Source organism: Alosa pseudoharengus, unplaced genomic scaffold (assembly GCF_046254945.1).
Source record: "Alosa pseudoharengus isolate Yale_2024_CS ecotype anadromous, Long Island Sound unplaced genomic scaffold, YU_APseudo_1.1 YU_APseudo_1.1_scf_13, whole genome shotgun sequence".
In the NCBI taxonomy this organism is placed as follows: domain Eukaryota; kingdom Metazoa; phylum Chordata; class Actinopteri; order Clupeiformes; family Clupeidae; genus Alosa; species Alosa pseudoharengus.
The window spans coordinates 15,396,073-15,418,742 of record NW_027468598.1 but is presented as its reverse complement, the minus strand read 5'-3'; the positions used below and the strand labels follow the sequence as shown (position 1 = coordinate 15,418,742).

Here is a 22,670-nt window from a genome sequence, read left to right as displayed (position 1 = left end):
TCAACTGAAATAATATTCCCAGGCTTATTAACATAGCTTTGTTTATTTGAAATAATGTCAGTATAAAGACAGAGAGGTCACATAGGTAGCCTACAGTATGTATAATACAATGTATTGTAGGATAGGCTATACACGCTGTGTTGCCTAAATTTGAACAGCATTTTTGTACCTCATCAAATGACCAAACAACTGCAAATCACTAGTCTCTGCCAGAAAAAAATTGTTGTGTTCTAATAAACACAGATTTTAGACAAATAACTCAAAACTCATACATGTAATAGCGTTGTATCATCTTACAAAGATGCATTAATATTGGTTACTTCCACTCCAGTTGCCTCAAATTATTCACCAGTTACCTTATCATACATTTGATACATTGCTGTCATTCTGACCCGGAAGTGAAATATTCAATGACGCGGGCATTCTCTGACGCGGGCTTCTCCAGTTCGTGGAGAAGACATGAAGAGCATTAAATGAGCAGTTATTTACCCGGGAATTTCCCTGTGGGTCGTGAGAAGGTATCTATTGTTTTCTCTGAACTTATGTTAAATTGTTCAGTGTTGTTATGAAAGTATCGATGTAATCGTTGCTTTAACTTAATGTTAGCTAGCCTATCAATACAAATTCCAAAACATGCTAACGTTAACTTAGCTGTGTACAGCAAGTAATTCTGCTTTATTTTTTCGAATAAGTCGTGTGTCGAAATATTAGTCGATTTTCCATTATAGTTTAGTAAGATCTTGTACATGATGTAATTGTCTGGATTTGACCTAACGTTATAGGCCGAAGACATTACCAACGGGTAATTTGTTTAGCAAAACTAGTTAACGTTAGCTAGCAGGCTATCAGGGTCTCTCTAACGTTAGCCTGGATGTTCACGTAAAGCAAGTGTTTGGTCACTTAGCCTAACGTTATGCCTTATGTCAGTTCCATGGCCATTTAAATGAGTCATGTTATAATATTTGTTAACAGAAGTGTGCGTTTCCATCATGTTCCTGGAAGCCTCTTCGTAGTTAGAAGCTAATGTTCGCTGACGTTACACGCACGCTGTTGTGAATAGACATGAGACGGTCAGTTGTTTGGGTTATCAACATTTATGTTGCCGTCTCGTGAACTTAAATTGTCTGTCTCTCGTCAGGTTTTCCAATGGGATAGGTAAAGAGACCGACGTGTCTTGCTGTAGCGCGTATCGTGGAGTTGTTTATAAAAAGCGGAGGGATGCCGCCTGTGTCTGAAGTGGAGATTGCAGTACCAGAGGAGGGCGCTGGCGGATTATCTAGGTCAGATTGCCTTTGCCCTGTCTGTCTGGAGATCTTTTTGGAGCCAGTGACCCTTCCCTGCACTCATACCTTCTGCAAGTCCTGCTTTCTGGAAACGGTGGACAAGTCCAACATGTGCTGCCCACTTTGCCGCAAACGTGTTTCCACTTGGGCCAGACTTAACAACAGGAAAAATACCCTGGTGAACGTGGACCTGTGGCAACGCATACAGAACGCCTTTCCTGAGCAGTGTCAGAGAAGACTAAGTGGACAAGAGGATGACTATTCAACCAGTAGGTGGCTCAATTTAATGTGATGACCCTCTTATTGGTCCATATGCAACAAGTGCTATTTTCAATATGTGAAACGAGGACATAATATTGTTATCATGAACTGAAGTGTGTGAGGACGTGGGACGTAAATGCTAAATTAGATGTTTTAGTAATACCTGAAACAAAAAACGAGAATGTACAGATGGGTGTGTGAGTAATAATACTGCAATGGTTCTGAGTATAGGGTCTTTCACACCAGGAACGATAACTATAAAGATAACTAGCTACAACGATAAAAGCGTCCACACTGACCAACGATAAGGAAAGTCCCTCCTTGTAAGGGTGTCACGATTTCGATTTTATTTCGAAATCGATCGAAATTACATCTCAATCTCGAACTTAAAAGTAGAATCGACGATGCAGCCACACCCCCAATGTCACATCCAGCGTGTATGCCAAGAGCACAAACACACATGCACGTGCTGAACTGCAGCGTCAACACTCCTCTAATTTTAGGCTGCAGCCAGTTAAAATATAGGCCTACACACCAACCTAACGAAATCAAAGCCCCTCTTGCTACTTTGAAATCACCGGTGTGGAAGCAAAGATTGTTAAGGCGGTGGAAGTATTCGTTCATTCACGTCAATTAAAACTAACTTAGCCTACTCAACTTAGCAAGTGAAAAGATGGTCTAATTACAGTCCAAAGTTACTTAAAGGCTTAAAATGCATATTTATAAGTACATATTCCATGAACACTAGGGGTGTAACGGTACACAGAAGTCACGGTTCGGTTCATACCTCGGTTCGGACATCACGGTTCGGTACGAGTTCGGTACAATGGAGGGAAAAGCAAAACAAAAATGCAGAAAGCATTTTTTTTATTGTGCATGTCTCAGGCTGTACCACCTAGTGTCATACAGTCTCTTCCCTGAGCTATCTGCAACAGCCTGAAGTGTGTAAGATATAGGCTAAACAGTACAATAAGTACCCAGACTCCATCTGTAACTTGTAAACAAAATAAGACAATCAGCTATAAAACTGAAAATAGGCCTACAGCATCTCTTATTTATGAAAGTGCAAATTACATAGAAAAATGATTTTTAAAAATCCACTTAAGCAAGACCTTCAACATCTGTGTTTAGTTGTATATGGAAGGGTCTACAATTTGCCTCAATATTTTTCATTGTGTGTAAAGTAATAATCTAGCCTACTAACTGTGAAAATATCACACTATTTTGCCTTTTTTTTTAAAACAAAATTGCTCCTTTCATTTCATAAACAGACTACAACTAGAAGTCACGTGACTTTGCCCTTTGACGTTAACTCACCGTACTAGCATGGTTTGTTTATTAGCCTGGTTAGCATTGTCACTTTATTTTACTGTCTATGCACTTAACACTACCAGCTCCTCATGTGAGAAGTTACAAGTTACCCCAACATAAAGGTAATTACCATGCGATTTACATAGCTTTCTGTCATTACGAAATCATTTAATTTAAGCCATAGGTTTTGGCCCTATTTGTATGTGTATCCAAAGGCTGCTGAAGCGCAGGGGAAGTTTTTTTTCCCTCGTTTCAGTGATTGGTAGCCTACATCATCTGGGTGATGGCTTCGAATATGTGTAGCATTTATTCCACTCACATACCCAATAACTGCTGAACAACGCTGACACACAGTTTCATCTTATCCACCACTCTTTCGCCTGTACTAACGTTACTGTAACTGAAGTTCTCAAACTTGCGATCTTAAATAGACCAGCGGATCCTCTAACTCTTGTGGGTCTAACCTTAGTGCTGCTAATGACTGACGGACTCGACTGACGACCTGACAAAAAAAAACATAGGCGCCAATCAGAGCTTCAGAGCTAAGGCGAGGCTACAGATTAGCGTTAGGTGTCGCTAAAGAACTCCCGTAACTCTCGCTACTTAACAGTAATTGCGCATGACATTAATTAATCCGCACACGAGTTTTATGTATTTTTATACCGTGTATTCTCCGTGTAAATTCATGCACCGAACCGTGACGCCCGTACCGTTTCGGTTCAATACGAATACATGAACCGTTACACCCCTAATGAACACTAACCTTGGGTCTCTTCGGAGTGTGCTGAAACAATCAAATTAACATTCTGTGTTGTTTCATTTTACTATGTTCACGTCTCTGTTTTAGCCTAAAGTTAGTTCTGTTTACATTACAACCTTGCGGTTGGAACGGTTTCAAAGCGGTTTCAAAATAAAAGCCCCCCGAAAAAGAAAAGGCCAAAAAGAGTGAATAACATATAAGGAATGCATTAATAGTAATATTTAAAAAAGATCGAAAATCGAATCGAATCGTGACTTTAAAATCGAAAATTACATCGAATCGAGGATTTGGAGAATCGTGACACCCCTACCTCCTTGTGATGATGGATGTGATGGCTAAAATTTGATGTATAACTTTTTATCGTTATCGTTATTAAAATCATCAGAAAGTGATCCCCAACAATATCATTCTTCATTCCATTATAGTTATAGTTTATGTGTGGACATTGTAATTCATATTCAGTAGAGCGTTCATGCCATAATCGTTCCTGGTGTGAACGACCCTTAATGATCATAAGTAATGATACTGCTCATTCTATATTACATCTAATACATATTTGTAGTTATGTCATTTTTCTCTGCCACTATCTTAAGGTTTATCTCTTTGTACATATGCTCAACTGATGCACGTGTGACTTTTGCAGCTGCTCTTTATTTAACTCATCATGACTCTTCTCTCTGACCTGCTTGTTGCCCACAGTACTAATAGCAACACCCAAAGTGTGCCAGCCTGGAGAACTGCGAAGGGAGTATGAAGATGAGGTCAGCAAGGTAAGGGATCTTATGCTCAAGAAATGACTCATGAACGAAGGTCACGTGCAGAGTGGAGTGGATCATTTTCACATGACATGCCTACACACACCCTTTTTGAGAACACCCGTGATGGCCCTTTTCCACCGACAGAGAACTGGTTCCGTTCCCATTCGAGAACCAACATTAAAACTGTTCGGAGCATTTTGAAACAAAAATGCTTCAGGAAATGGTGGAAATGCAGGCTGGTTCACTTGATGGCACCATGTAAAAAAAATATAAATAAATAACAAATCAGAGAGAGAGAGAGAGAGACCTGTTAAGGTGGCCATTAGTGAAAGTCGCTGAGTAGAGGAGAGGTCAGATAAAGTTGAGGCGTGCGCTTTGTGTCCCCAGGTGGAGAAGGAGAGACGAGCCCTGGAGGAGGCCGAGCGGCGGGCCAGTGAAGAGTACATTCAGCGCCTGCTGGCCGAGGACGAGCAGCGGCTGGCCGAGGAGAGGAGGAGGCAAGAGGAGAACGAGCAGAAGGACGAGTGGCTGGCCAGGCAGATCAGTCAGGAGCTGGTGAGCTTCAACTCATCCCACGGCACTTAGTGGACACCTAGAACACTACATGAACATGGCAGTTGTAGCACTTAGGTTTTAAATGACACCTGCCTCAGTTCAGATATAGGTAGAGCATCAGTCCTAGTGTTATTGGACTTTGAAAACAGTGTCAAACTTTGAGTTGGATTTACAGATACAGTTATCAATTGTCCAAATCATACTTAGGAATTAGCTTCTTTGTTGCTTTGTCTTTTTGTGTTTCTGTATTCTTGTGCACTACACATCCACTTTCATACAGGCAATAGTCAAGATCCGTACGGAAACAAGATTTGGCTGCAGCACGGAAAGGCCATACTGGTCTGGATGTGTGTAGACAGCATCCGTAGTAGAGCTGTGTATTGGCAAGAATCTGGTGATATGACACGCAGCACAATACATATGCTACGGTTCAATGTTTTGCAATATATTTCAATACTGAGTGAAAGGCGATTTAAGTCTAATTCTAGAAAAACTGATATTATAAAGACACCATCATATGCATAAATTGTAAGCAAAAAAATGCTTTAGACAGAAAATTCAGTACACTGTACAGTACAGTCTGCCTATGTCAATAACAAAATGATGTGCCTGCATGTGAACATTAATAAAAAAAAAGTCTATTATATTTTCTTACACACCTAATCCATAGCAGTACACTCAGGCCTTAAAGCTCACATAATTATTCATATGGGTGCACTGCCAGATAAGCATTAGAGGGTGCCAGATATCTGTTAAAATGGGCCATTTGATTTCCGAGCCAAATTATAGGATTGTAAATGGCCTTATAAAATAGACCAACGTTGTATACCCTCTATTTTATAAGGTTGTATCAGCGATAGCGGGGATACGTCACTTCTGTTGGATGTTCAAACAAAACAGAGCTAGATCGCTACTCCCTCCCCCTCTCTGTCGTGCAATTAAAACTCTCCTAAACGCGTATCTCGTCGGTTATTGGTTGAAACACTTTATTTTATCTTTGACGGGTGGTCAACCCTTGTTGGTAGAAATTGTTTTTGTGTGCAGATCTCAGAGCCTAGGCTGCCTACAGAGAAACGTTTTTTTGACGGCCTTCTTATGGGGCTGGCAGCTAGCGGATCGTTAGGAAAAATTAGATGAATGTGATCATTTATGTTTGGGCCATTTTTGAGCCCAAACATAAATCGCTGATACAACCTTTAACAGAGAACAAGGTAAAATGCATTCTTTATCCATTCTGGACCACCACTGCTTGTTTCTAAATCACCTAACGAGATCTCCTGTCAGACAGACTTCAGTACACACCTTTTCGATTTCAATTTAATTTAATATCACTTCTAGAGCGCCAAAATATTACACATGTTTCATGGCGCTTTACAGAGTGTTAGCGCTTTCAGACCGCTCACGTCACAGGAGAAATATTGGTTGATTAAAAACTGCTGTCGGATCTGAACATGGTGAAGCATCTTTTATTTGCTATGTGGCTAAGCTTTGGTTTGAAATTAGATGCTCTCTGCTAACTGATGCACTTCCTGTTTATCAGATGTCAATGTGTATTCATGTCTTTTATTATTCTATTTTATGTACTATTCACCAATTTTTTTTTTTCAATCCGTTACCCTTTTATTGTTTTATTTTTTTAACTATTCTTTGCTTTTGTTTATGTAAAACACATTGACTTGCCCCTGTGAATGAAATGCACTATACTGTATGAATAAAAATGCCTTGCCTAATCAACAGCAGGAACATGGTATTAGCAGAGGACCTGTTTGTTTTCAGTTCTGTAAAATGCTGGTTATGTCTAAGCTATAGAGTACCTTTTTTTAGGATGCTACTAATTAATGTAATTGGACTGAATTTCATATGATGGTTGTTCTTTTGTATTTTTGTCTCGGTAGAATTCTGACACAAACTCTCAGGTGAGCTCTCGACCTATTGAGATTTCCCCACCACAGAAGAAGAAACCTTCAGCCGGAGACATACAGAAGTGAGTATAGGAACATGAAGTTGTTCACTTTTATTCCTTTCAAGATTGTGGAAAAGCCTCAGTACATATCCGTACACATTGCTGCCCATTTGCCAGTGCAGAAGTGTATGACTCGGAAGCTGAATAATTTGCTAAGCGCTTTTGTCAAAAGGTCTTGAGCGGTTTTAAATGTTTTAAATCTATAGAACTGGAAGGGCACTGTAATGCTGAAGTCTTTCTGCTGTTCACCTGTGCTCTCTGACCATAATCCTGGCACAAAGTATGACATGAGTACCAAAATGTCAACATATTTCATTTGGTTTGCTTTCAGTCAATCAAATATAACCAGCAGGGGTGTGATTTTTCCAATTTAATCCGGAATTTCGGTCCGGAGACCCACGCAGTTCGTATAGATTCGCTGAGTTTTTTTTTTTATCAGAGGTAGGCTATATTTCTGTACACAGACCATTGCTATGTATAACAGGCTGCTGACAATGACGACGGGTTTTGTGCTTCGCATCTTTCAGAATATCACGCCGAAAGTAGCCTTGTCTGTTCAGTAGTGGATTTCATTGAAAGTGAAATCCTGGCCCAGTAGCATAAAACAGTTAGAGCCTACTATTTATTTTAGGAGGAGAGGTGTAGGACCTACAGTGTTACTTTGGGAGGAGAGGGAGTGGTGTAATTTGATTCTCTTTGGAACTGAAATATCAACAATCTTCAAGTTGCAACCTCTTCAATCAGCATCAATATCAGTAGGCCTATCACATGATTCACTATTTTGTACGTAGTACAAGAGGACTAAGGGGGCAGGGCTATATATTATCATCAAGTAGGCCTATAGTAAATAATTTAGTCAACATTTTAACTTTATGTTGATTTAAGTTATAAACAAAACATGTTATAAACGGAAAAAATCCATGATTCTGTGTCACTAATGGCAAAATTATCATGGTGACTTATATTTCAGCCATATTTAAATTAGTCTTGTATAGGCCTAGGCTACTTTGCTCTATTATACATTTATTATAAGTTTTCTTTAGGACTTCTAGGCTATATTGTAATATGCTAAAATGTTTGTAATACATGTATACAATGTGTAATACATGTAATTCAATACTTACCATAAAAGTCATCAGATGTCATCATTTAAGGGGTTATTTTTCAACATTTTCTTCCCCTAGTATTTGGCCCAAAGGGGGGGGGTCACTCCATGCTACGTATATTTTCTGTTCGAGAAGTATGTGAAATACACTAACTGTAAAAGCGGTGACAAAATATGCAAGAGGATTTCTCATTTTAATCATGTCATTTGGCAATACAATTGTATTCAAGGAATTTAGGAAATTGCCAGGAACTGTCTGATTCAGCATGTCCTATTTCTTATTTTCAGTTTCAGAATTATTAACTTTGGACTGTTGTATCATTCAATATCAGTCATTTAATGTCAGTCTAGCTGCTTTCCCAGGTTGGTGCGGAACAGGCTTACATGGTCGAGGATTTGAGATGATCATCATTCATCATCATTATACATTGATGGAAATGATCAAAGAGAGAGGAGATCTCATGCTGTGGGTAGCAGCTTGTGCAGTCCACGAGCCATGAAGTGAAACTTTTCACTTCCAAGTTTAGTTGTGTGACGGCGACTTCCGAGGTACGGCCTGGTTATTGAATAAGTATTGGGATGTCTATATATGGTTCTTATAAGGTCACCGCCCTCGCATTCCCTGACAGCCGAAGCGCTATGGTCAACCACTGAGCATGTCATTGGTTTACCATACACCTGACCTGAAGTAAAACTGCCCATGTCCATATTTCTCATAATACTTGCTATGTAAGATGACCGTTTGAAAATGAAGGACCACTGATGTAATGGGCATGTGCCAGCCACGAACCACAAAGACTGTGAGTTTGGCCTGATCACAACCATATGCTCTCACCCTGACTAATGGGTTCTGTAAATCATCTGTGATTCCTAGAAAAGGACCAAACAATTCCACTCTGCAAAAGCTGCTTATCTAACCAAGTGTTATTCATCATATATTTTAAGCTTTTGTGTAAGAAGAATTTTATTAACAGTTTGACTTATTTTAAGACGTCTCATCATGAAAACAAGCAAGTTTGGCTGCTGTTGGAGCGTTAAGCAAAACATTGTTTTTAGTTGTTTTAATTTAATTGCCTTAAAATAAGTCAAACTCTTAAATTAAGTCAAAATGATCTGACCAGAGAGCACAGGGTAATAAGTAAGTGTCTTAATTAGGGCTGGGCAACGATTAACATTTTTAATCGCGATTAATCACGTGATTTCCCGGATTAATTGTGATTAATCGCATTATTATACACAAAAACCAATAATGAATTCAAAAGTATAGCACAATTTTATTTTAAATGTTCTGCCATATGGACAAAAGTGCCATAACATTTGTTCTGCAAACACTTAACATCAGCATTTTGTTTATACAGTAGCAGTTAAATAAAGACTGCCCACAAAATCCTGAGCCACAATCATAACATTAAAACAGGCCATTTCTAAGGTAATAGTCCGTGAAATATCAATAATCAAAATATGGAAACCGTTACCGAAAAAGTGGCAAAGGCTACCATACCTTTTCTGAAAGCCTGGAATCTCAGCTTTTAAATGATGTATGATGGCCATCTGACAAGAGTAGCTGTTTTGAGTTATCACACATAATGTAAACTAAGGTTGAGAAAATAATGCGTATAAATTAAGCAGTACACTGACATAGCTGAAAATCTATATTGGACATATTGGAATATTTTATTTTATGTTTGGTATCATTTTAAAGGGGAGACTCTGAGCTTTCATTTAAATCCTTTTGTGAACATTTTAGATAAGTACAGCCAACCCTGGAGCTCTTCAAACTTTTAATCACACACATTTTCCTGCCATTTCCGCCTACGTCATCTTTTGTCTTTTAATCCTGTGGCACCAGGGAGCATCAGAGAAACAAAATCCAAACACTGAAATACTGGCATGACCCTAAGGATTCAGAAAATGTATCATTTACCCATATTATCTGATTTGGAGGGGGTGATTTTCAGTCTTATATCAGACATGGTCTTTGAAAAAATAATGCATATAAATTAAGCAGAACACTGACATAGCTGAAAATCCAAAAACGGTATAACAAATAACAAATGAGACATTGATTCCTATGTTTTAAGGTGTGGTAAACCCAATTATGACATTGCCATTACTCTAAAAGGTCAAGGTCATGACCTTTAGGCATGGTCAATGACATTTTATAAACATTTTGGCACAGATTGCTTCATTCAAGGCCACGACACTAATCAAAGTCTTTGTCAGAATCCTCATCAGAGGAATAGGATTGATTCTCATCAGCAAAGTCATCCTTCTGGTTTTTGCACTGTCTTGCATGGCATAGGTCAGTGCAGGCCAAGTTGTTGGCAACACACTGACATGATGGAGTGACACAGGCCCCGTCCACACGGAGACGCTTTTTGGGTTAAACGCACAGGTTTTGCATTGTCTTGGCCGATCGTCCAAACGAATCCTGTAAACGCACTGCCCGAAACCGCACTTTTTTGAAACCTGGTCCCAGAGTGGAGAAATCTGAAACCGTAGCCCTTGCGAGTTCTTTTGGACGGCAAAACCACATACTTGCGTATTGATGATGTCATCGCCACACCTCAGCTGCCCTGGACTTGACACTTAAAGTATTGCCTAACAATACTAGTTTTCATACATGACATTACCTACCATTACACTCAGTAGGATAAATATCACAACTGGTGCTGCGCAGCACCAATAGCTCATGACTTGGTGGACTGAACAGTGTTTTCCCTGTGTTTTCTTGATGCATTCTAGCTACTGTCAGTGACGCGAGATAATTAGTCAGAAGTTATTAGGGAGGTGCAGGGTAAGTTTAAATTAATTTGTGCATAGTGCCTGTGTCATTCATTTATTTTACATGTCTTACAACATAAATAAATGCATTCATAGTCTAGTGAAGTCAGATATGAGCATACAAAGACGCTTAGAACTCATGTTAAGCCTATGGTAGATGCGCACTAAATGCAAATGCGCGATTTGATGCAGGCAAAAGTATTGATCGTTACTAATGAAAGTAGCCTATTATAACAATATTGTAAATGTGGCGACGGAATAGTCTAGAACTTGGGTAGGCCTAGCGTTTAGTAGCCTATGCACTTGCGGTGATAGCCAAAACTAATGGAATCGTGGACTATCCTATGACCAAAGAAAGTAAAGGAGATTATTTGTACCTGCGTTAGCCAAATAAAGGACGGGACTGCACCCTTCACAAACCGTAAAAATGTTTATTAGTTTTACAGTTGACTACAGTTGACAGTTCACTATAGTCCACAAACAATTCTGGTTTCCTTGCACTACCCATTTTCGTCGTAGCCTATTCTGTCTGTTTGTATAGCCTACAGCGCGCAAGCTTTGGTAAATTTCTGTAACAGAAACAGTGGCACCTATAGGCCTGGGATCTGAAGTAACGCGTTGAGTCGTGTTGAGATGGATCCGTTTAGACGCAAATATTCTTGATACGGTTCCAGGGAAGATGGAGGAAAAATAGATTGGTACGTGTGGACTAGCCCTCAGTCCCTCTTGCATGAGCAGGACAGAAACTCAAGTACTGCTTGTGAACCAATAGAGACATTGAACCAGTCTATGGAGAGCTGCAAGTCACCATCTTGGTCCACTCTAGACCACCCATGCTCAACTGAGGAAGGAACTTCAGGGCAGAGTTTCCGCTAGAAAAAAATGGTGCCGGTCAAAGTGACCGGCAGAGGTTTCGTTTTCCGGACATTTTGATGATATGCCAGTCAAATATCCTATTATCCCTTCCTAATTAGTCAAACTGAGGAAAACTGGAGACATGGACAGCAAGAGTCCGCTTCGTTCGTTGTTTTAAAAAGGCTACGTTGTTTGTTGCTGCTGCCCACGTTATCTCAGTGGTGACTGTTTAACTTGCACAGATGTGCACAAGAATGAGCGCTCACACCACTACCCCATAATGCCATGCCTCTTTATTTGATAACAATAAATTAAGAAATGTTTCCTATTCTGGGAAATGTTTAGTTTCTTTTTCTTTCCGCCGCGGTTCAATGATACCGTTTAATTGTGCCAGAAATTATCCGCGGACCAGTAATCGCCTCGTCGAGGAGGCCCTAACCCTGCAGATCATAGACAGAGAACGCATAAAACTACTGTATGCTTTGGGTAAAGAACACTTTGCATGTCCAATGTACACGGAGAATGACAGTGTCTTGGAGCGGCCACACCCCCCACAACTCCACTTCCAATGTCACTGATTCCGACAGATACGCCCGACACTTCTGCTTTTTATCTGGTGGTGGTGGTGGTGGAGTTGACCGGACATCTGAGGCTTCAGATGTTTCCAATTTATCATCATCCATGGCCTCTAAAAATACGTTTAAGGCTAGTCTGCCTGGGCCTGGCCATGTTTGAACAGCCTCTCATTTGTTCGTTGTTTAACATGGACGTTTTAAGCGTGCGCTTCCTATTTGAAATGCAGCATAGGTTATGCGTGTTGTTTAATAACTTTCAAACGGTAGAGCCGGTTCATTTAAAAACATAGCCAGAGGACGTATAATATAGGCTTAGGCCTACATATTAAGGCTTATTCTCAAATTCAGATTGCGTTAGGGGACGGGATTATTAGCCAATTTCAATCGGACAATTTGACCGGAGAGATTTAATTTTGTCGGACATTTCATTTTTTTTTTTCGGCCAATGTCCGGTAATTGCCGGACAACGGAAACCCTGCTTCAGGGTTGTTCTCAAGGCATCTTCTCCAGATAGCACCTTGATAGTTAGCTCTGAGACAGTGCTTCCTGAGAGAATCTGAGCATGGAAGTAAGTGTCAGGATTCTATGCCTTTCTTTGCACAAAAAAGTGCATACCTCATTTCATTGATATTGGTGATTCTGGACCTGTACATGAACTTCTGTAAAGGCTGCATACTGCAACTCCGGTGTCATTGTCCAGTCTGCCCCAACCCTCTGAAAGGTCTCACAGATGTTTTCATTCTTCTGAAGAAGTTTTAGGGCTGACACTTTACCACAACCTGCAAATGCACTTACAGTGTCGCAGCCTGTGTATGCGTGTAAACTAGGCAAAGCCTGACACAACTGTGAACCCAGACCACGAGCGAGTTGTGAGATGTTTATGTAACTGGTGCGATTCTTTGTCCCTGTCTTCAGGAACAGGTCACATGTGAGTGTGTCACTGGTAGCCAGGCTTATCACCAAGACATCAGTGTCATCAGACACAAGGATGACAGATTTGTGACTAGTCCTTGAAGCATGGCAAGCATGGACTAGCATACGGGTGGCAACCTCTTCCCGAGTAGACGACAGGTCTGCTACCTTGTGTACTCCCTGTTGGGTCAGCGTGTAACACTGATCTTTGGTTGTACTGTTCTTTGCTCCACTCTTTGAGCAAGAAGGTAGCAAGATTTGTTTTGTTGTTGTTGCTTTGTAGGAATCTCTTCCATTGCTGAACTCTTTGCCCTGCAGTGATCTGTCTGACCTCTGTGCCTGAGTCTGCACCCCTGGCCACTCTCTCCATGTGTTTGATAGAAGCCTCATTATATACATCAAAAACATGTCAACACGGGTGCTGTGACTTGCTTCAGCTAGCACAGTGGACAAGGCATAGTCTGCAATATCAGCAAATGTCTTGCCATCACCGTTCAGCTTCTGAACAAGTGCCATGCCATCTATTACGCAGGTGGAATTTAATGGCAATGATTCAGCAACACATGGGAACTTGAGCAGTTGCTTGGCAAGTGAGGATTTGCAAGTCTTCCTCACATTGCCATCTGGTGAAGCAAGAGCCCACGGAAGTGGTCAAAGGGGATGAGAACACCTCCTTCAGGTTGAGCTGTCTACTCTGTGCAATCAGTACCATCTGGGCAAATATTCGATTATAAGCTTTGAGGATAACTTCTTTATTCCTTTATTGCATGTCTTTGCCTTTCCCTGCATTGAGGAGAACGTTTTCAGTTTCATCTTGGAGAGTGGTGCATGGAACTGCTTTGCAGAGAAGGTTCTGTAGGCATTCTTGCCAATGGTGTGTGAATTCAGAAGGTCTTCAGCAACATCTGCTGGTGCTGTACTTCTACTGTAGTAGACAGAGAAACAAGGGACTCACCACCTGCAAATGGATTTATCCAACTAGAATCCAACAGATCCATAGTGCTTGTAATGTGTTCTTCGTCTTTGCCAATTCTGCTTTGTCCAAGGTCCTTGTGAGAACAGTCACTTTGTTGGAGTCCCAGGGAGCTTTTCAATATAGACAGGTAAGTGCTTTTGTACTCAGCAGTAAGGTAATATCTTGAGACACCTGCTGAGTTCAAGCTAAACCCTTTTGTGCCTCCAGCTGTCTGAGTGTCCCAATTGACAGTTTCCTCTAGGGTCTGGTCAATCGGAACCCTGCCAAATGTGTTTGTTGCCACCTTCACAGAGAAACATGTACCTGTACAGATCTGGTTTCTCATGTTCAATATGGCTCATCTCTGAGTAGTAAGCAGTGAGTGACCTTGCATAATTCAGATTAAGTATAAGTATAAGTACATATACTCTTTTGATCCCGTGAGGGAAATTTGGTCTCTGCATTTATCCCAATCCGTGAATTAGTGAAACACTCACAGCACACAGTGAACACACAGTGAGGTGAAGCACACACTAATCCCGGCGCAGTGAGCTGCCTGCTACAACAGCGGCGCCTGGGGAGCAGTGAGGGGTTTGGTGGCTTGCTCAAGGGCAAATCAGCCGTGCCTACTGGTCGGGGTTCGAACCGGCAACCCTCCAGTTACAAGTTTGAAGCGGCAACCCTCCAGTTACAAGTTTGAAGCGCTAACCAGTAGGCCACGGCTGCCCCACGGCTTATCATAGGCAAATGTCCAGGGGATGATTGATCGAATGCTAGCCATGCGCAATGCCCAGTTTCCTTCATGTGATGCCCTCACAAGGTTTAGTACAACCTCCACCATTTCAATATATAACATCCAGAAGCTGGCCAGTGGACCTTGCTTAGACCTGAGATGCTGCAGGAATTCACAGAAGTACTGATGGACCTTTCTGAAGACTGTACGGTCAAGTGATTCTTCTACAGTGGTTGATGATATACCCTCAGAAAAGACACTCAAGTCTAGGGGCAGGATATCTAAGAGATTGTGGGCATCAGGATGGTTCTCTGTGAGCCACTGGGGAAACTAATTCCAGACTAGCCTCAGGAGGGCTTCATACATGATATTGTACTTATGGCCATCCAAAACACCACTGACAGATCCCTCAGCCACAGCTCCACATTCAATGCATATGGCCCTTAGGCCTGCAGCCTGGAAGTGCTTCCCAATCACACCCAAGAACATACAGATGGTGTGAAAGACTCCAAGTCTTGGCACAATGTTGGGAAACCTGTCTCTATGTGCCCACAGAATTTCTGTAACTTTACAGTAGCGAGCCTGATCAAAGGCAACTGACATGTTGCTGATGTGTAAGGAAGTCATGATTTGTTTTTAATTTGAAGGAGAATCATTTTTATACAGTAACATTTACATAAAAAATGCCCACAGCATTTTTTTTTAGCAGGAAGCAGCATAACCAGTCTATGTTCAGTACCAAATGTGAGTGAAGTGAAGCACAAAAAAAGTTCTTCAGTTCTGCAGTTCGCATTGTCAAACGCACCGTTATGCAGAGATACGGTGACGGAACGCTGGAGACTGTGCGCAAAGCAGGGAACATGATCAAAAGGCAGATGTGTCGCAGCGGCTATCATATTTCGTGCACTATCTGTGCCAAGTGTGGTGACTTTATTTGACACATTCCACTGCGGTGCAACTTCAATAAAGTGTCCCGCGCACGTTTCAGCATAATGTCTCTTCTTTGTTTTCATTAGCCTACCGTTAGAGCATGTGAGTGCAGCGCCCACTGTTCACTTTAACTCCGAGGTAATTATTACCCAGTGATGTCTAGTAGTCCCCAGTGAGAGCAACAGCGGGTGCACGTTGTAAAGTTGTCGCCTTTGCATTCCTCTCCTAATCATTCAAGTCGTGTTTTCTTCTTGTGATGGTGCGTCTTGAGGGAATCTCATAACTGCCGTCATTTGTTGTGATTCTTAGAATGTTTTGAACACCGACGTCCTCTACAACACTAATTGGCCTGCAGTCTGTAGCTATGCACTTCGCTATGGCATTAAATTTTGTTAGCTTCTCTTGTTTATCTATACTTCTCCCACACGCTGCATCTAATAGTCTGCTGAAGCCTCGCGCCACTGTTTGTTTCGTTGAATGATTGGCTGGTATCAACTGTGTGCTTTTGCATTTAGGTGATATTTCAGACTCGAAGTACTCCGGTGATAAGAAAAGAGCAACAGACTTTTACAGTAATAAAATAAATAATTAAAAACTGCGTTAATACGCGATAAAATATTTGTCGCGTTAATTGATTACTGAGTTAACGTGATAATAACGAGTTAACTTGCCCAGCCCTTGTCTTAATACTAAAAACAAAACCAGCTAGATTTTTATTTATCTTAATATATGATCAATAACTCTTGGTTATATTTTATTTCTTTCCTTGCAAGTGATACAAAACCACATAACCCCAATACTTCAGCGGGCAACCTGTAGAGAGAGTCACAAGTTTTAAATACCTTGGTGTCCACATTACTGAAGACTTAATATGGACTGTTAACACTTCAATATGTTCTGAAGAAGTCCAGACAACGACTCTACTTCCTTCATCAGCTAAGGAAATTCAAAGTTTCTACATCCATCATGAAGGCCTTCTACACAGCAGTTGAGAGTGTTCTAACTGGTAGCATCATCACCTGGTTTGGGAACTCCACAGTTAGAGATTGTAGTACTCTGCAGAGAGTAGTGCGCTCAGCTGAACGTACTATAAGAACTCAACTCCCTGCTCTACAAGATATCTATTCCAGAAGAGTACTCCTAAGAGCCCAAAAGATCCTGAAGGACTCCTCTCATCCTAACAATGGATTATTCCTACCGCTGAAATCAAGAAGATGCCTATGTAGTCACAAAGGATAAAGTTTTTATCCCCAGGCCATCCGAACTCTGAACTCATACTATACTGACTTTGCACACATTCACTCCTCAGCACTCTCAAACATTTCCCAACTCTCACACAGACACACACAACTCTCACACACACACACACACACACACACACACACACACACACATCTGACTTTCTCCAACTTTTGCACATCTCCATAGAACTTTTTATTTATTATTTTTGATTTCTCCTCCATCTATCTACAAGGATACAAGGATACAAGGAAGTTTATTGTCACATGCATATAGTTACTGGAAGTAAGAAATGCAGTGAAATTAAGTATGGTGTCAGCCTATTTGTGCATTTATGGGGGGGTAAAAAGTGCAGTAGAAGAGGGGTTTAGTAGATTAAGTGGCAAGGGCTGCATAAGAAAGGTGGGGGAGGATTGCGATTGGGGGGGGGGGGGGGGGGGGCACCAACAAAGAGCACCCAAGAGCAACAGGGGCAAGGAAAAACTCCCTTACCAAGGAAGAAACCTTGGGCATATCCACGGCTCAAGGGGCTAACCCAACTGCCAAGGGTCTTGGTGTGTGTGTTGGGGGGATGACAAGGGAGATGGGATAGTGTGCTGTGTATGTGGGGAGAGGGCAGTGTGCAATATGTGTGTTGGAGAAGCTTTCTCATGAGACAATGTGCTGTGTATTGGGGGGCGGGGGCAGTGTGCTGTAAGTATGTTGGGGATGTGTGTTGGAGAAGCTTCCTGATGAAATAATGTGCTGTGTATGTAGGGGAGAGGGGGGGGGGGGCAGTGTACTGCAAGTATGATGTATGTGAGTGATGACAGTGAAGATGTGTGTGTGGGCGGGAGGGGAGTGGAGCAGTGACTGTGTGTGTGTGTGTGTAGTGTGTGTGTGGGTAGGTGGGGGCAGTATGCTGTAAGTATGTAGAGGATGTGTGTTGGAGAAGATCCTGAAGACAATGTGCTGTGTATGTGGGGGGGGGGGGGGCAGTGTGCTGTAAGTATGTTGGGGATGTGTGTTGGAGAAGCTTCCTGATGAAATAATGTGCTGTGTATGTAGGGGAGAGGGGGTGGCAGTGTACTGCAAGTATGATGTATGTGAGTGATGACAGTGAAGATGTGTGTGTGGGCGGGAGGGGAGTGGAGCAGTGACTGTGTGTGTGTGTGTGTAGTGTGTGTGTGGGTAGGTGGGGGAAGTATGCTGTAAGTATGTAGAGGATGTGTGTTGGAGAAGATCCTGAAGACAATGTGCTGTGTATGTGGGGGGGGGGGGGGGGCAGTGTGCTGTAAGTATGTTGGGGATGTGTGTTGGAGAAGCTTCCTGATGAAATAATGTGCTGTGTATGTAGGGGAGAGGGGGGGGCAGTGTACTGCAAGTATGATGTATGTGAGTGATGACAGTGAAGATGTGTGTGTGTGGGCGGGAGGGGAGTGAAGCAGTGACTGTGTGTGTGTGTGTGTGTGTGTATAGTGTGTGTGTGGGTAGGTGGGGGCAGTATGCTGTAAGTAAGTAGAGGATGTGTGTTGGAGAAGATCCTGAAGACAATGTGCTGTGTATGTAGGGAGGGGGGGGGGGCAGTGTGCAGCAAGTATGTAGAGGAGGCTTACTGTAGCAAGCAGTGTGCTGTATGTATGTGAGGTGATGACAGTGATGATGTAAGAGTGTGTGTTTTTTTTGTGTGTGTGTGTTGGGGATGGGGGGGGGGCAGAAAGGCTAGGCAATCAAGGACATGGGTAGATAGATGGAGGAGAAATCAAAAATAATAAATAAAAAGTTCTATAGAGATGTGCAAAAGTTGGAGAAAGTCAGATGTGTGTGTGTGTGTGTGTGTGTGTGTGTGTGTGTTTTGACGTGTGATGAATAAGAAAATAAATAAAAGGTCTGCAGCATAGGGAGAGGGATGTAAAAGTGCTAAAAGTCATGTAGGTGTGGGGGGGGGGGGGGGGGGGTCATGAGTGCTGAGGAGTGGATGAGTGCAAAGTCAGTATAGTGTGAGTTCAGAGTTGGGAAATGTTTGAGAGTGCTGAGGAGTGAATGTGTGCAAAGTCAGTATAGTGTGAGTTCAGAGTTCGGATGGCCTGGGGATAAAAACTTCTCCTGAGTCTCTCAGTTCTGGCTTTGTGACTACATAGGCGTCTTCTTGATTTCAGCGGTAGGAATAATCCATTGTTAGGATGAGAAGAGTCCTTCAGAATCTTTTGGGCTCTTAGGAGTACTCTTCTGGAATAGATATCTTGTAGAGCAGGGAGTTGAGTTCTTATAGTACGTTCAGCTGAGCGCACTACTCTCTGCAGAGTACTACAATCTCTAACTGTGGAGTTCCCATACCAGGTGATGATGCTACCAGTTAGAACACTCTCAACCGCTGAAGTGTAGAAGGCCTTCATGATGGATGTAGAAACTTTGAATTTCCTTAGCTGACGAAGGAAGTAGAGTCGTTGTCTGGACTTCTTCAGAACATGTTGAGTGTTAACAGTCCATGTACCCATGTCCTTGATTGCCTAGCCTTTCTGCCCCCCCACCCCCATCCCCAACACACACACATCTTCACTGTCATCACTCACATACATCATACATACAGTACTCTGCTTGCAATAGTAAGTCCCTTCACCATACTTGCAGTACACTGCCCCCCCCCCCCTCTCCCCTACATACACAGCACATTATTTCATCAGGAAGCCTCTCCAACACACATCCCTAATATACTTACAGCACACTGCCCCCCCCCCCCCCCCCCTACAGCACACTGCCCTCTCCCCACATACACAGCACACTATCCCATCTCCCTTGTCATCCCCCCAACACACACACCAAGACCCCTGGCAGTTTGGTTAGCCCCTTGAGCCGTGGATCTGCCCAAGGTTTTTCCTTGCCCCTGTTGCTCTTGGGTGCTCCTTGTTGGTGCCCCCCCCCCCCCCCCCCAATCCCAATCCTCCCCCACCTTTCTTATGCAGCCCTTGCCACTTAATCTACTAAACCCCTCTTCTACTGCACTTTTTACCCCCCCCATAAATGCACAAATAGGCTGACACCAGACATAATTTCACTGCATTTCTTACTTCCAGTAACTATATGCATGTGACAATAAACTTCCTTGTATCCTTGTACTTAAGTCCCTGCATTGGCTTCCAGTAAGTCACAGAATTTGATTTAAAGATGACCGAATGGAAAACCGTTTTTACTGAATAAGGAGAGTTTGGTACATGGCCACATAGCTAACGTGAACGGGAAACAGTTGTTTCTTCCTTCATCTGCAAAACTTGAAAACAAAAATGAAAACAAAACAACGAGCAAATCTGAACATAGACCGACTGTGATGCAAATCATCCCTCTGATCCACAACCATATGCTCTCACCCTGACCAGTGGGTTTGTGGTTCTGTGAATCATCTGAGTCCATTACACAGTCTGTGACACTGTTCTGGTCACTTTCTGTTTCGTACTATGGGTGGTGACCGTCAGCAGTGTCGAACTTAGCATGAAATAATACTTAACACTAATAATACTTGATACTGCGGCTGTGACAATTAATTGATGAGTTGTAAACTTGCCAGGTTTTTAAGGAAAATTCCTCAAAGTTCTCTGATTGCAGCTTCAAAATCTTGAATATTTTCTGCTTTACTAATACAAATACTTAATCTAATCATGATTTTGACATAATCTTGGGCTTTGGGAAACCCTGATCATCAGTCTTTTGACATTTTATTCATCAAACAATCGGGACATAATAAAAAAACATTAATAGACTATGGAAATAATTGAAAGGATGACCTACTGGTAAAAGCGCATTTATCAGTTCTGCATTTCTGTTGTGTATATTTTTCTTAGCTATTTCTCCATTTCCCTTTTTGAAATGTGTGAAATGTGTGAAATGTGATTGCTCTGTCGCACCCTGTTGTTGGTGACATTCATGGTTACAGTTACATTTACCAGAATGAAACAGATTTAATGGAACAGATTCATGGAAAGAAGCTTGTCGTGCAGTTGAACTTAGTTGGGCAAAAAATAAATGCCCCCTTTTTCATTTTATGCCCCTTTTTTCATTTTCACATGGTTTACAAGTAAATGTGTTTTGTGTTCACCAGGTTTTTTGGTCCAGTCCGAAGCAAAAATGGTAATGCCTCAGATTCCAGTCCAACGTCAAGCCTGTTGGCCAACAAGGTGGGTCTTTTTCTTTCTGTTTGCTAGATGACTGTTGTGCTAAACATGATCTTATCAATTATCAATAATGTGATCTTACTGTGCAAGTATCAATATCAATTATCAATAATGTGATCTTACTGTGCAAGTATAGTCTGCTAACAGAAATATGTGAAAATGGCAGAGCCTCCCTTGACCTAACCCCTAAACCACTATCCCTTTCAGGAGAACATCCGGAACCTCGGGCTGTCCATGCTGTCACCTCAGCGGACCGATTCCTCGGTCAGCCACTCCCTGCCCACTCTGGACTACTACGGCCCGTCAGCCCATAGCAACGGGTATTTCCCCGACCACCTCTCCTCTTCACCCTGCTCCCCTTCTTCCATCTCTTCCTCGTTCTCCTCCTCCAACGACTTTGAGGTCTTAGACGCCACAAACCCCGAAATGAGCACCTCGTCGGCCTCGGCCAAGAGGAAGAGCCGGGTGATGGAGGAGGCGGAGGGCGAAGGCGCCGTGGCGACGTTGACCCCCAAACGGTCCTGCGGGGCGCCCTCGGTGGCGGCCCCGGGGCCCAGCCTGCGGCAGCAGCTGTCACGGCAGGAGGAGGAGCTGCAGGAGCGCCGGCGGCAGGAGGAGGAGGACCGGCAGCTGGCCCTGCGGCTGCAGCGCGAGATGGACCGTGAGGAGCGCAGCCGCGCCACCGACCGCAGCAAGAGCTCCACCGACCCCTACGAGTTGCGCCAGAAGACCCCGCGACGCTCAGCTGCCGCAGGGAGAGCTGGGGACGGCGGCGGCGGCGAAGAGGCCACACCACTGACGCCCAACGTCACCCACTCCTCGTCGTCTCAGACAAAGGTCCAGGCGGCGGCAAGTCGGAGGCGACCCCAGGCTGACCAGGGCAAGACGGCCAAGAGAAGGCAGTCTGCCCCTCCTGCTGCCACTGCAGCTGCTGGGAGCACGTCTGCCAACTCCGCCACCCCCACCCCCACAGCTGCTGCCAACTCTGCTGCCACCCCGCTAAAGAAGAGCAGCAAGCAGATCACCATCACAGACTTGTTTAACTGCATGGGCAGATGAGCGGTTTTGCATGTTGGTTGGCGTGCTGTGGACTGCTGTGCCTATAGAACAAAAACCTGCACTCACAGGTCCATATCTACATTTCTCTCGCTCGTTCTTCAGATTGCTCTTGTTCTGGATCTTTCTCTCAGCCTATGATGGATATGGCCTTACCAGACTGAAAGCGCTCTTGCTGCTAATTTTTTAACTTTTGCTCTCCTTTGGTTAAGTTTTTTTATGTCTTTAAATCACCACATCCCCCACTTACTGAAATGGAATGGTTGACATAGTTCATGAACATTTACACAATATACAACGTTTGCCTGCTCTAGCAAAGGTTTCTTTTTTGTTGTTTTGTTTACTTTAGTAGAAATATATGCCATCATATACTACAATGTTTATTTTTGATTACAAATAAAAAAATAAAATATAAAAGGAAGTATAAATCAATGTGTGTGTGTTTGTGTTGCACAGGCTTCTTTGCTAGAAATAATCGCCTTCCCTGAAC

The 22,670-nt window shown here is 42.7% G+C and overlaps 1 protein-coding gene across 1 annotated transcript; it reads left to right on the top strand.

Moving 5' to 3' along the window:
- Window positions 1-421: 421 nt before the first annotated feature.
- Window positions 422-22,608, top strand: rnf168 (ring finger protein 168). Its single transcript, XM_076282268.1, has 7 exons — window positions 422-518; window positions 1,139-1,552; window positions 4,315-4,385; window positions 4,761-4,928; window positions 6,824-6,912; window positions 21,052-21,127; window positions 21,332-22,608. The coding sequence occupies exons 2-7, from the start codon at window positions 1,219-1,221 to the stop codon at window positions 22,181-22,183; spliced, it is 1,590 nt and encodes a 529-aa protein (XP_076138383.1). The 5' UTR covers window positions 422-518; window positions 1,139-1,218; the 3' UTR covers window positions 22,184-22,608.
- Window positions 22,609-22,670: the final 62 nt, after the last annotated feature.